Below are 12,666 nucleotides of genomic sequence, written 5' to 3' on the forward strand. Positions count from 1 at the left end.
CTGTAGTCTTTAAGATCATTGAATACACTTTATAGCTGGCGTTACCAGTAACGCCCTGTCTTAAACTCTTAATGTACATTGAACCCCTGTAACGGAGGTGGGCTGGGGTCCTGGCGCACTCTATATAAGCCAGCCCCCTCCTCTGGGACAAGGGTTCGCATCCCTTGTAACACACACCCATATTCCAGTCGACCGCCTCAGGGCACTGAGACGTAGGGCTTTTACCTCCTCTGAGAGGGGCCTGAACTCGTAAACTCGTGTGTACAACCTCGCCGTAGCTAGGGCCTTGCCTCCTCATACGTACCCCCTATTCTTACTGCCAGACTTAGTACCACGACAGTTGGCGCCCACAGTGGGGCAAAGCGTCTTAGCGACTTCCGGCGAGGTTGCATTTTCTCCGATCTTCATCAACATGGTTTCCGGCGGTGGTTTGGTCATGGGCCACGAGTTCTGACTCGGCGCGCTCACTTTCGTCGCCGACGACTCCGCTTGGCTCCAGGAAGCCCCCCTCGATGTCGAGGCTCTCCCGATCCGTGGTTCATCGCACTTCCGCGCGAGTGCCTGCGGCGTCCTCCTTCGGCAGTCGTCGACCTCGGTCGACCCTCACGTCACTTCTCACTCCGCTGGACGCCGCCGCAAGCAATTTGGTCGTTCGCGGCTCCAGGGGTGGGTGAAGCATGCGGTGGCTCGTCAGACTGCCATCCCCAAGTCGCGGAAATCGATCTCGTCGAGTTTCGCTGCGGTTCAGTCGACCTGTTGACTGATTCTGCAGAAAGGTTTTCTGAGAGCGGGAGCTGTGACCCCGCGGCAGAAGTTCTCATGGTCGATACCCGTCGTAGCCCACCTGGGTTTCGCTGTAGCGGCGGCGATGGTGAGGGCGATGGCCCGTCGTTCGGCCACGAAGAGTACCAACCTCAACCTCTTAACTCACAGCAGAGGGAAGAGCTGCACCGCCGCAACGTGGAGGCCCTCCAGACCCCCATCATAGGGGAGACCGCCAAGGCTCGGGCCTTGGAGGCAGTGCGCCTGGCCACGCTGGCTGAGCGCACACGTTTGGAGAATCTCCAACATTCTCTCGACAAGCGTGCTCGTCAACTGATCGCCAAATCCAGTCGACGTCCATGACAGTTGTTTCCACCGGAAACTCAGATATCCCACACTTCGATCCAGAATCTTGCAGCTGATGCGCGTATCGCAGAGTCTATTCAGCCGCCCCGTCCAGAAGCTGGAAGAGGTTTGGAACAGATCAGAACGCTGCTCCGAGCAGCAGGAGACCTAAACTCCGTCGTTTCTCAGTCGCGGAACAGGATCCACAGCGGATCGGTAAGGGCAGATACTGTTCAGTCGTCACACAGTCCTGGGTCGCCTTTGCGACGTGAAGATCGTGATCACCACCGAGATCGGCACCTGGGAAGAGCTCATGGAGAGTATGATCGTGAGTACGCCCGCGACAACCACCGTCGAGCGCCTTCGCCTCTTCCGAGGGATGGGTCGTACGCGCCCCAGCAGTATGATGACAGGCGACCGTATGGTAATGACCGTAGAGTCCCAATCGACCCAAGAGAGCCTGGCTTCGAGGCAAGGTTAGTCCTTGTTCAGGGTTTGGTCGTCCTTTGATCTTTCCTCACAACTAAAATTGCCACCAAATGACGTTCGCTTGCCACCCCTCTCCCAGCTGACGTTCGCTAGGTAATATTACCAAATAAAAACATATTTTCTTAAAAATGCACTTAATCACATGTCATTTATGATGATGGCCAAACATTACCCAGGTGCATAGCTAGACCACAAAGTCAAGAGCCAATCGTTCTAAACTCTGAGCCCACTAGACATTGTCCTTGTTAGGAATTGATCCAGACCAACTCATGTGGTTGGAGGAAAGCGAGTCACACCGTAAACCAAGACCCGATGGGCCCTCACTCACAAAGCCAACTCACAACAGCTCGACTAGTGTGTGCCAATGAGACTTATTTTGTTAAAAATGCACCGAAATTCCTGTGATATAGGCATCTCAAAGTTTCATAGTAGAACTAAGCTTATCCTTATTTATTTTTTGTCAAAAATTCTGAAACAATATCCAAGTTAGTACCAAATTTTGGTCATCTTACAAGCACCAAACTTTTTGTTATATATTTGGAAATGTAAAAATCATTGTATATATTCTAGTATTAGCAAGTTTATTTACTTTTGTTTTGTATTGAGGGTGCTCGTGTGGTACATGATAATTAATTTGTGAGTGTAAAACCAACGGCTAAACCCTACACGGCCAGTGACGAGACGTAAGTGTGAACATGATAGCATTTACCCTGTAGCTCCTTTTGAAATGAGCATTTTTGGACCTTATGACCTTGTTACATTTTTATTTAATAATATGGCTGCATGCATCGATTGATATAGAGACCGGGGGTATTCCTCCTTTTCAAAAGAAAGCTCCTTTTGAAAGTAACCACAAGTTATTTTACATGAGCTGTTAATAAGTCCATTTTGTAAGGAGCTAATGAGTTGGTATATTTGCTATATCTCTAAACTTTCAAATTTTTTGTTGACAGGTTTTGAGATAGCTTACTGCTCGTGCCATATCATAATTTGCGCCAAACATTCGACATGTCTGTCCTTTTTCTCTTCCCATGTACTCCCTCCGTTCCTAAATATTTGTCTTTATTTTAATAAGTGACTACATACGGAGTAAAATGAGTGAATCTACATTTTAAAATATAGCTATATACATTCGTATGTGGTAGTCCATTTGAAATTTTAAAAAAGACAAATATTTAGGAACGGAGGTAGTATCATCGTTCCAATTTTCAAACGAACTCAAAAAACTTGCCATGTACATCTAGATTTATTCAATTCCGCGGGCCTGATTTACAAACTACAAACAAAACTGTCCTACAATTAATCAAACTACGAAAAAAATAACCAATAGCTACCTCACAGCGCACAGGGCGATCACAAAACGCCGAAAAGAATGAATCACTGGAGGGAGGACACGGCGCGGGCGAGCCTGCAGGCGCCGATGGCCGGCCCGGCGGCCCTCCACGGCGCGCCCTCCTCCGCCTTCCACAGCCCGTCGTGGAAGTTGCGCGCGTAGCTTTCCGAGTCGTACCCGCATCCGGCCGCCACCCTCCTGCGGCCTCGCCAGCTCCTCCCCTGCGCCCGCACCAGCATGCCCCTCGCCGGCGCCCACCGCCCCCGCCGCGCGGCGCACAGCCGCGCCAGCCCGCGCCTCAGCGCCGCCCACGCCCCTAGCCCTCCTCCGCGGCGCCCGCTCCCGGCGCCGTGGCTGGACAGCCTCTCGTACGACGTGGCGCCCATGTCAACCGACCGACAGGACAGGAAGCCTTCCTCTCTCTGCGGCTCGCACGTAGGCGCACAGGAGCAATGGATGATGATGGGTGGTGGTGGCGTTGGACTCGCGGTCGCGGGTGGTTTTATAGACGTGGCGGCAACGGCGACGGAGGACGGACGCGCGTTTCCTGCGGGTGCGGGGGTGTGTCGTTCGAGAGCGTTTCCATGGCGCTTTCGCCCGAGCTGGGCTGCGGGGCCCGTGCGTGGCCCGGAGGACGACGACCGTTTCTCCGCTCGCTTCCCCAGCTGCCAAATGGGCCAGCCGTTAATGGCACTCCAAGGCTAAACAAATGGCTGTTCCCAAAGCTGGAATTTTTTGGTGCCATCTCAAGACGTGTGTACGTTTATATAAAAATAAAGTGGCATAAAGTGCTCTGGTACACAACACAGGCTGTTGCTCACATTCGGTGGACTTAACCGAGCAATGTGCTGCACTACGCTTTGTTTACAAGGAAATTTCCAGGAGTAGCCGAGAAGATTTGCCAGTTTTCGTAGCTGTTAAGAACGGGGAGCTTGGTTAAGATGATATATATAAGTTGGCAGGAATACCGAGAGGCTGTCATGGCCGCTGACAGTTTCTTAGCGCCCAATTAGCTGGAACACCGAGACAGCCTGATATGCTAATGCTGGCCTAGAAGAAATCAAGGGAAAACATCGGAGAATCAATACTGCAACATTCGTACCGCCAGCACTGAACTGGTCTAGTGGTTAACGACTTGCTAGCATAGCTGCATAGCTGGGCCTGGTATGGTGTACTGTACCACACAAGACAATGACAGCTGACAGGCGAGCCTCCATCGGCTGAGGGGTTGTTTTGTTTAAAAGTCCTAGGACTTTTTTGTCCCAGCGACTAATCAAAAAAGACTCTTCAGTAGAGTCTTTTTCTAATCCTGTAGAAAAAGTCCCTTCCGTTTGATTCCTATGGACTTTTTAGAGACTTTTTCTAGTCTCTGGGACTAAAAAGTCCCTGAACCAAACACCCCCTGAGTCCCATTTGCAGCAGTTGCACTTGCACACCACCCGCCCCCTAAAAAAACTTGCACAACGACCATAATGAAAATCCTTAGCTCGGCATGAGCTGCTATGCATTTTATTGCGCACAACGCACATCTTAAGAATTCCCTGTACAGAAAGAATCCAATTTGAATCAAAATCAGGCCCAACGCTGGCGATTTGGTACACAGATCTACCCCTACTTCAGTACACGGCCGTCTCCTCGGCGCCTCGTTCGTCCTGTCACTTCTTCGCCTTGGAGAAACGAAGGCACCTGTACTTCTCGCCGCTGACGGTGATCTCGAGGGCTCCGTCCTGGTTGTCTTGATTGGAGGCGGTTCCCATGAGGACGCTTTTTTCCTTCTCCAGGTTCTCTTTTTCCATCTTCAGCCTCGCCTCTTGCCGCGCAATCTCAGCCTGTCAAAGATGACTAGTCTGTCAGTCAAGCCATGATAACGAAACACTGATGTCATTTCAGAAGGAATGGATATGTTTTAGGGTTATCAATTCGGCACACTTCACTTTTTACCTGTCCGAAAATCTTTTTAAAGATTAAGAAGGTCCTGTTCAAGTCTGCTTCTAACACAGTTCAAATAAATGTCTTTGGTATGAGAGAAAAAATGTGCACTTAACTTATCCTGCTCCTAATATGAGAAAAGATAATCAACGCAACAGGGCTCACTACGCTGATATCAAGCCTAGAATCATTCCTAATGAAGCTGAGAGCATAAATGATAAAGCATAACAGTGTCTCTATTAGATATCTTGTTACAGCCAGAAAGATAACTATAGTGAATTTGCATTCTCCCTGGACAATTTTTGTGCAGTCTGTTGCAGGTCAAATGTTGGACATCCACAACTTTTGTTTTAAGATGCACATGACACCCTGAAATCGTGTGTACCAACCACACAAGCCATTGTATTTTACCCAATCAACTTGGTGCTCAGAATATGACAAGACACCACCACATCTTTCTGATATCACAGCACAAAATATGCTTGCAATCTACAAATAATATTCAGTATTTCTATGAGTTGCTGGCCAGACCAGAATACATAGACATGAGCTCAACATGCCGAGACATAACAACAATAGCTACAATAGTAAAAAAACATGTAGGAAAACAAATCAAAAGGTGCCTTCAATTTCAGTAGTCATTTTCCAACAAAGAAAATAAAATTTCAGCAGTCAATCAACAAGAGAGGTAGGTATCTTTGGCTGGTGCTAGTCATGCAAGATAAGAGCACTTTCGTCAGAAGGAATCCCGAATACGGACTGAGCCACAGGCTTCAAGAAAACTACTGCTCTCTCACAACAATATAGTTGTGACAATAGTAATAATTAAAGCACAGCTTTACTCCTATATTAAGGGAATCCTATGCATAGGCTCACAATTTGACATTTGCACCACATCACTATGGTTCTATCAGTTTAGCAATAGAAAAACATGACATTCTTTAGAACAAGATAAAAGGCCCCTTCACATTACTTAGAACTGAAAACTATGACACGAGCAGGAGTAGTCCCACTCACATCACTGCTGCATAATACGGTAATCATAACAGCAATTTTCATGCAAGTGCAAGAACCTGGCTAGTTCATATCCAATCACTGAATTCTATAACCAGTGCGCCTGAACCTCTAACCTCACTCCTTCCCATTACTTAGAATTGAGAACTATGATACGAGCAGTAGTAGTCCCAGTCACATCACTACCGTATATCACCACCAATTTTCATGCCTGTGCAAGAAGCTGGCTAGTGAACATCCAGTCACTGACTACCGGAACCAGTGCGTCTGAACCTCAGACCTCAAAGATGCTCATAGTAAACGTAGATGGGAAATTTGCTCCCAAAACGCAGCGATTACTGATTAATCGACACCAAACATAACAAACACCTTCAACCAAATTTAACTACGTCACTCAAACTTCAGAATTCCTTCAGCGACTATACGAGATCACTGATAAAATCTCAAATGCACCAGCATTCAGCAGCAACCGATATCTGAACTACTCTGAAGGCACCATGCCATGGACACCACCACCAACTGAATTAACGCCAGGGCATACTCACGCAGATGAATCGGACTGGTGGGAAAGGAGACAGAGAGTACTGGGGTGTTGGATTACTACCTCGCGGCGGGAGAGCTCGGCCTTCCAGGCGGCCTCCCTCTCGGCGACCTCGCGCTCGCGCTCCTGGATGTAGCTCTGCATCTCCCGCTCCTTCATGATGCGGTCCTGGATGTCCGCGTCCAGCGCCTCCTGCAGCTCCTTCACGAACCTGTCCACCACCGCCTTGATCCGCACAGACATCTCGCCCCTCCTCCCCTCCTAATCTACACCGCGCGCGCGGGTTCCGCTTCCGCTCTCCTCCTCCTCCTCCTCCCGTTTCCCGCTACTGGCGCCGCCCTCCGGCGATACCCATGGGCGGCTGGCTAGGGTTCCGGCGCGTCGAGGTTGGTGGGCGCCGCAAGTCTCGTGCGCCGATGGTGTCTTCTCTTGGCCGTCTTCTCGTTTGGGCTGTAGCGCCTGTGCTGTGTGGAAGAGAAGATGTGGGACCCAGCACCAGCGAGACGACCCAGCATCTGGACGCCTCCTGTGATCTCTAAACCGTCGCCTCCTCCTGAAGACGTATTCTACGAAGACCGTAAACCAGAGCTGAAGACGCACTCGCTGGCAAAACCGAGCAACGGCAGCAGAAAGAGGAAGACTAGGAGCAGCACCGGAAAATTTGCAAAAAAAAAAGAGAGAGAGAGAAAGAAGTCCAAACAGAAAAACCATCAGCATCACAGCAGCAGAAAGATTAGCAATACCACCGGAAAACTTGCAAAAACCAAAACCAAAACCAAAAAGAATAACCATCAGCATCACAGCCACACACCCAGCAGAGAACACCAATTATCAAAGGTTCATAAATTTATCATAACCACCGGTTAAACTCGACGACGACACGACGATAATCCGACACATTAATCCACGACATCCGGGCTAACAACAACCCACGACGACACATTAAACAGTTCAACGCCTAAACAAACAGTCTCGACCACGAAATTACGCTAAGGCAACGGTAACATCTAGTTCAGGTTTTTTTTTCCCTCTCTTCTGCTTCAGGATTCTACGTCAAGCTGGTCACTGACGACGATGGCATGCAGACAGACACTGAGCTCACTTCCAGGGCATGCTGGACAGGCCGCTGTTGCTGGGAGTGGCCGCGGCCGGCACGCCCTGGTTCATCGGGCTCCCGGAGGACTCGCTGAGCGTGCCCCTGGACGGCGGGCTGTTCTGGGCCATCCCGACGCTGATGGGAGCGGTCGCGAGCGGCGGCACGGCGATCGGCGCCGGCACGAAGTTCGGCGTCATCCTCGGTGGCGCGGATGCGGGCTCATGTGCAGCAGCAGCTTGGTGCTTCGGCGCCTTCTTCTCGGCGACCGTGTTGAAGGTTCCCACCACAACCTGTGGGTACAAGGATAGCACTGGTTAGTCACTGACTCATTTCTTTAGTGTAATATGACTAGCTAATACAGTACTGATCTAATATGTGGATGCCAATGAATGATGTGGAGAGTCTAGGAAAGTAATTGTAAATGGCAGGCTAGTGAGAAATAAAATCCTGAAACAACGTGAATCCAAAATATAGGAGCAATATACTGAAGAATGCTAATACACTGTTTTTTTTTTTTACTTTTCGCTAGAAAAGATTGGCAGTCATGATGCACATGTGAAGCTATATATCAAACGATTGCTGCAGTAAAGAAGCAGAGGAATCACTCAAAAGCGAAATTATGAAAAGAATTTTTCTTGCTAATAGAGAACTGATCTTAGTAGGTGGATGCCTATGACGTGGAAACCCTAGAGAACTAACTGTAAATAGCAGTCTGGCTATTGAGGAATAGAATCATGAAGCAGAATTCAAGTTTCAGCAGTGTGCACATAATATCCGTCAGAGAGGCATGGCCTTTACATACACATCATAAACCAAAACCCAGGAGACAGACAGTTCTGCTAGAATGCTAATACGCTGAAACCGAATCATGCATAGAATTTTACTTTTCGCTAGTATATGAGATAGAAAAGATTGGCAATTGTAATGTACAAAGTAACATAAGTAAAGCTATTATTCTCAGTTTGAAGCAGTAAAGAAACTGAAGAATGCTAACATGCTGGGACGAAAATATGCAAAGGATTTTACTTTTGGCTGTATTTTGGCATATGCAATGTACTAGAAAGTTTCATCAGGAATGCTATGTACAGTATGAAAGTGAAACTATGGCTGCACATATATGATTTACAGAGATTTGAGGCTGGTGTGAAAAAACAGACCTGAATAGGTGTGCAGGCAATCAGAAGTCCAGCAATTCCGCCACCCAAGACGCGGCCATCAGGACTTGCGAGTGAAACACTCAGCCCACCGGTCCGGCTACGATGGCCTCCAGTCTCTTGCACGGTGAACGATCCAGACAGTGACAGTATTTCAAATCGGCCCTGTGGCAGAAAACAAGAACCATCACTTACAAACCTGTCGTAGACAAAGCCGTCCACAGTGATTTCAACACAACTGCTATTTCAGTTTTTGATCAGGCCTCATTTTTCTCGAACTTTTGTATATCGGCAATCACCATTTCATCGAAAGAGATGTATTATCTTGAATAAGAAGTGCATACCTCGTATGTGACCGTCCCACCTGAAGTGGCAGATTGCCTAAGGGTCACGTTTGAAATGGCGCCATTTGCTGAAAGAACAACAACTGCACGAACTCCATGCTGCGCAAATGACAGGATCTTTGCAGCCACATCCTGCAATGCACCACTCAAAGTTATTCGCAAGTGCTGTGGAGCATTTGTAGTTACATTGTGAAAATCAGAAAATGCACAGCTTTTTGGTATGTGCTCAGGATGACATGCGAAAATACATATTATAACAGACACTGCTTCAATGTGAATATGGGATTGAGGAGGAATTTTTACTACCTCTCCAGCTTGAACAGCAATTACATGTGGAGTAAAGCCAGCTCCTGCAGTCCCTGCAAAATACAGTTTCACCAAGAACATGTTCAAACACCTGTATAGATCTCAGAAGAAGCAGGGCGACACATTTTAAACTTCAGTCAGACAGACACACAAGACTTCAGTTAAAAGTTTAAATTTCAGCTGAGTAATGAAACTATAAAATAGTAGGGATCCCTAACTATGTATTATTTCAAAAATCACTGCAATTATTCAATTAAGCTAGCCTGTACGACATTTACAGTAAAGAGGCTACAGTTTGAAAAGCAAGAGGGGTACAGCAGTAATTTCCACCTGCAGTCTGCACGCAGTACAACACCCCAGATCTAGTCAAAGCTACTCAGTATGTCCAGAGGCTAGGCAGTAAATTTCGAATATCTAAAGAGGTAATTAAATTAAATAAAGGGCAGGTAAATAATTCCTCTAATTGTTTCACAAAAGTAATTAAAGCCGTAATAACAGAAAAATGGAGAAGGTTAGAGAGAGATTTACCGATGAAAGCAAGCGCAGACATGACCTTGTCTTGCTTCTTCACCTTGTTGGTGGAGCCCTTTGGGCGACCCCGCTTCTTCATCCCCACCGGCGGCACCGCCAGCACGCCGCCCGCCGCCGGTTTGACGGCCGGCGCCGAGAAAGCCCCGGAATCACCGGGCGCCACTGCAGTAGGCTCCTCGGGCATGGGCACGGGCACCAATGCCAGGGACGTGGAGCCGTCGTCGCCGTACTTCATTGCGCGGCCGCGCTTCTTGGCGGCCTCCTCCTCCATGTTGAGCTCGAACGCTGGCCCGCCATTGCCCCCCGCAGCAGCCGCGTTGGGGCCAGCCGGCATGTTGAGGCCAGCGCCTCCCCCTGGCTGGTACGCCTCCGCCGGCGGCGGAGCTGAGCCCGGCTTAAGGAAGTAGGCGTTGCCGTCCTCGCCGTAGGTCATGCGCATGTTGGGCACGGGTCCGGAGGACTGCGGCGTGGGCGGGCTGTTGGGCAGTCCGAACGGCTCCCTCCCGGCCATCCCTCTCTGCTGCTCCTGCGACGCCCTCACCTCCATCATTCCTCAAAAAAAAGCAGAAGCCAAAGCTCCTACCCAGAAGCAGAACAAGCAAGCTCGGCAGCAGCTATAAGAAAACCATAAACCCCACGCCGCGCGCACAGAGCTCGAAATCTTTGACGACGAACAGAGCTCACAGTATCTTGGGACGAGTGGGAGGAGGCCGCAAATGACGGGAAAAATGAGGAAAAAACGAAAAGAAAACGGGAGCAAGAAACGGTAAACCAGAACGAAATGGAAAAATAATGCGGGGTGGTTGGTAATCCAAGCCCCGGCGAGAGGATTTGGCAGACCAGGCGCAGAAATTACAGATCCCCCGCCCGAGCGCGGACGCGGCAAAATCACCGAGAAACCACCGCAAATCAGGATAATACCGGGAAAATACGGACAAAAGACAAGAAAATAATCGGTCGGGAAACACAAAAGCAGCAGCAAAGCGAAGCTCTCGGCTGCACGCTCGTACTGCGCGCGGGGAAGACGGAGCTGGGGGGCGCTCGCTCGCTCGCAGGCCACTCAAACGACTGCGGACGGGGGAGGAGATGGGGGGAGAAATTTGGGGATTTCGCTTATCTCCTACGTAATTTGGGAGCCCTCACGAGCTCTCCTCCCAATTTCGTTTCTTTTTTCTTCTTCTTCTTCTTCTTCTTTTGCTTTTCTTTCTAAACTCCCCCGCTCTCACGTAATCTTTTGAGAAAAGGAAAAGGGATTAAATTTGGTTTGCCGGGGGGATTAAAAACGGGCAGGTAAGTGAGGCGCGTCAGGGCTGCATTGGTAAGGGTCTACATTATTTGACCCCCCAGGGCACTTATTATATTTACTTTGTGACCTCCTCTGCTTTTGGCTTTATCCGCCCCTGTGTATATTTTTCTTCTTTTGCTGTTGTCTGTTTTTCACTGTGCACATGGACCTAACCCAAAGCCGTTCCCCCTCCCCTCCCTACCACCACATGCCAACTGGCTAGCAAAGCCAATAATAAATTACACATAGCATGCATTGCTTTGACCAGACTGGTATGTGTTTCAAAAAACTTGACCAGATTCATATGTTAACCAAATGATTTCGCATGGTTGTTTTTGTCTATGGAAGGGTTTCACCACATCAATAAGTTTTTAAAAAGGTTACAACTAATTTAATTGTTTTAATGAGATTTGACCAGATGCAGTTGTCCTAAAAATGTTCCCGCAAGATTTGGACTTTTTCGACGGTGTTTTGACAAGATTAACATGTTCCAAAGGAATTTCACTAAAGGTTCGTTCTGAAAAAAATTATGATTTGACAATATTATTATATGCTAAAAAAGGATTTCATCATATTTATATGTTTTCAATTTTTTTTACCAGATCTATACTTTTGAACGGTTTTGACTAAATTGCCATGTTTTCAATGGATCTTTTTCCACATGCAAACATTTTGAAAGGGTTTGGCCAGATCAAGATGAAGGATTTGACAATATCCTTGCTCTAAAATGGGATTTGACTAGATCCATGTGTTTTGAAAACACTTTGGCCACATTGTATGCTTTTTAAAGTATGTCAATAACCATAACATTTCAAAGCGGCTGGACCAAATCCATATGTTTTCAGAAAAGGCTTGACTAAGTTATACGGGAATTAACAACTATATTGTCATGGCAACAATTATTTGGATCATGCTAGGTGTGAATACGTATTGTCATCTATGTGCAATATTCTTGACAATAGTGTATAAAGATAGTACGAATAAATGATCATGACTTATCACTGCAATCAAGGTAAACATCATTGTGTAAAATCTGATAACTATGGAAAAGGGTTGAACTATATACCTTTTATAATTCGTGGGGATGCATAAATGAACAGTAAAAACATTACAGTCAGGAAACAATACAAGCATATATGTCACTCATGGCTCATTCGGATCTAATAAAAGTAATCACTAAACAAATGGCCATGTAAATAAACAAACAACCTAGGCATGAAGAGTTGAATGGTTGGGATGAAGATGGAGCAAGGACATACCGAGATGTGACAAGGTTAATATGGTGAGGAGATAGGTCCGCGAGATGGTTGTATCTCGATTGGTAGGGTGGAGTTGGAAGAATTAAGGTTTAGGAAAAATAGGTGACAATGGATTGAACTATTAATGATATGAGAATAAAATTTAAGACATTACATGGTGAACAAGGTCATTGAATATGAATTGAATGGGTATTCTATTACATACATCCAAAATGAGCTGGAGAGTTGCTAGTCCTAGTCAATTAGATACGACCAAACGTGTTCTACAATGCATATTT

At 47.4% G+C, this 12,666-nt stretch overlaps 3 protein-coding genes across 3 annotated transcripts; all 3 read right to left on the reverse strand.

Moving 5' to 3' along the window:
• Positions 1 to 2,766: 2,766 nt before the first annotated feature.
• LOC123112420 (uncharacterized) lies at positions 2,767 to 3,544 on the reverse strand. The gene has a single exon (XM_044533402.1). The coding sequence runs from the start codon at positions 3,313 to 3,315 to the stop codon at positions 2,974 to 2,976; it is 342 nt and encodes a 113-aa protein (XP_044389337.1). The 5' UTR covers positions 3,316 to 3,544; the 3' UTR covers positions 2,767 to 2,973.
• Positions 3,545 to 4,399: 855 nt separating this feature from the next.
• LOC123112423 (uncharacterized) lies at positions 4,400 to 6,888 on the reverse strand. The gene is made up of 2 exons (XM_044533404.1): positions 6,477 to 6,888; positions 4,400 to 4,758 (listed from the first exon to the last, which is right to left on the reverse strand). The coding sequence occupies exons 1-2, from the start codon at positions 6,654 to 6,656 to the stop codon at positions 4,585 to 4,587; spliced, it is 354 nt and encodes a 117-aa protein (XP_044389339.1). The 5' UTR covers positions 6,657 to 6,888; the 3' UTR covers positions 4,400 to 4,584.
• Positions 6,889 to 7,241: 353 nt separating this feature from the next.
• Positions 7,242 to 11,171, reverse strand: LOC123112422 (AT-hook motif nuclear-localized protein 10). The gene is made up of 5 exons (XM_044533403.1): positions 9,842 to 11,171; positions 9,314 to 9,366; positions 9,008 to 9,139; positions 8,667 to 8,828; positions 7,242 to 7,799 (listed from the first exon to the last, which is right to left on the reverse strand). The coding sequence occupies exons 1-5, from the start codon at positions 10,392 to 10,394 to the stop codon at positions 7,512 to 7,514; spliced, it is 1,188 nt and encodes a 395-aa protein (XP_044389338.1). The 5' UTR covers positions 10,395 to 11,171; the 3' UTR covers positions 7,242 to 7,511.
• Between the last annotated feature and the right edge of the window lie 1,495 nt (positions 11,172 to 12,666).

This window comes from Triticum aestivum, chromosome 5B (genome assembly GCF_018294505.1).
Source record: "Triticum aestivum cultivar Chinese Spring chromosome 5B, IWGSC CS RefSeq v2.1, whole genome shotgun sequence".
Taxonomy (NCBI): domain Eukaryota; kingdom Viridiplantae; phylum Streptophyta; class Magnoliopsida; order Poales; family Poaceae; genus Triticum; species Triticum aestivum.

Bases quoted from the DNA above. Each gene is read 5' to 3' on its own strand.
- LOC123112422 (XM_044533403.1), bottom strand. From the start codon at position 10,394: ATGATGGAGGTGAGGGCGTCGCAGGAGCAGCAGAGAGGGATGGCCGGG. The intron at 9,140-9,313 runs GTAGTAAAAATT...GGTGCATTGCAG, and splicing joins TTGCTGTTCAAGCTGGAGAG to GATGTGGCTGCAAAGATCCT. The intron at 8,829-9,007 runs GTATGCACTTCT...TTTCTGCCACAG, and splicing joins GTGGGACGGTCACATACGAG to GGCCGATTTGAAATACTGTC.
- LOC123112420 (XM_044533402.1), bottom strand. From the start codon at position 3,315: ATGGGCGCCACGTCGTACGAGAGGCTGTCCAGCCACGGCGCCGGGAGC.
- LOC123112423 (XM_044533404.1), bottom strand. From the start codon at position 6,656: ATGTCTGTGCGGATCAAGGCGGTGGTGGACAGGTTCGTGAAGGAGCTG. The intron at 4,759-6,476 runs GTAGTAATCCAA...CATCTTTGACAG, and splicing joins CCGAGCTCTCCCGCCGCGAG to GCTGAGATTGCGCGGCAAGA.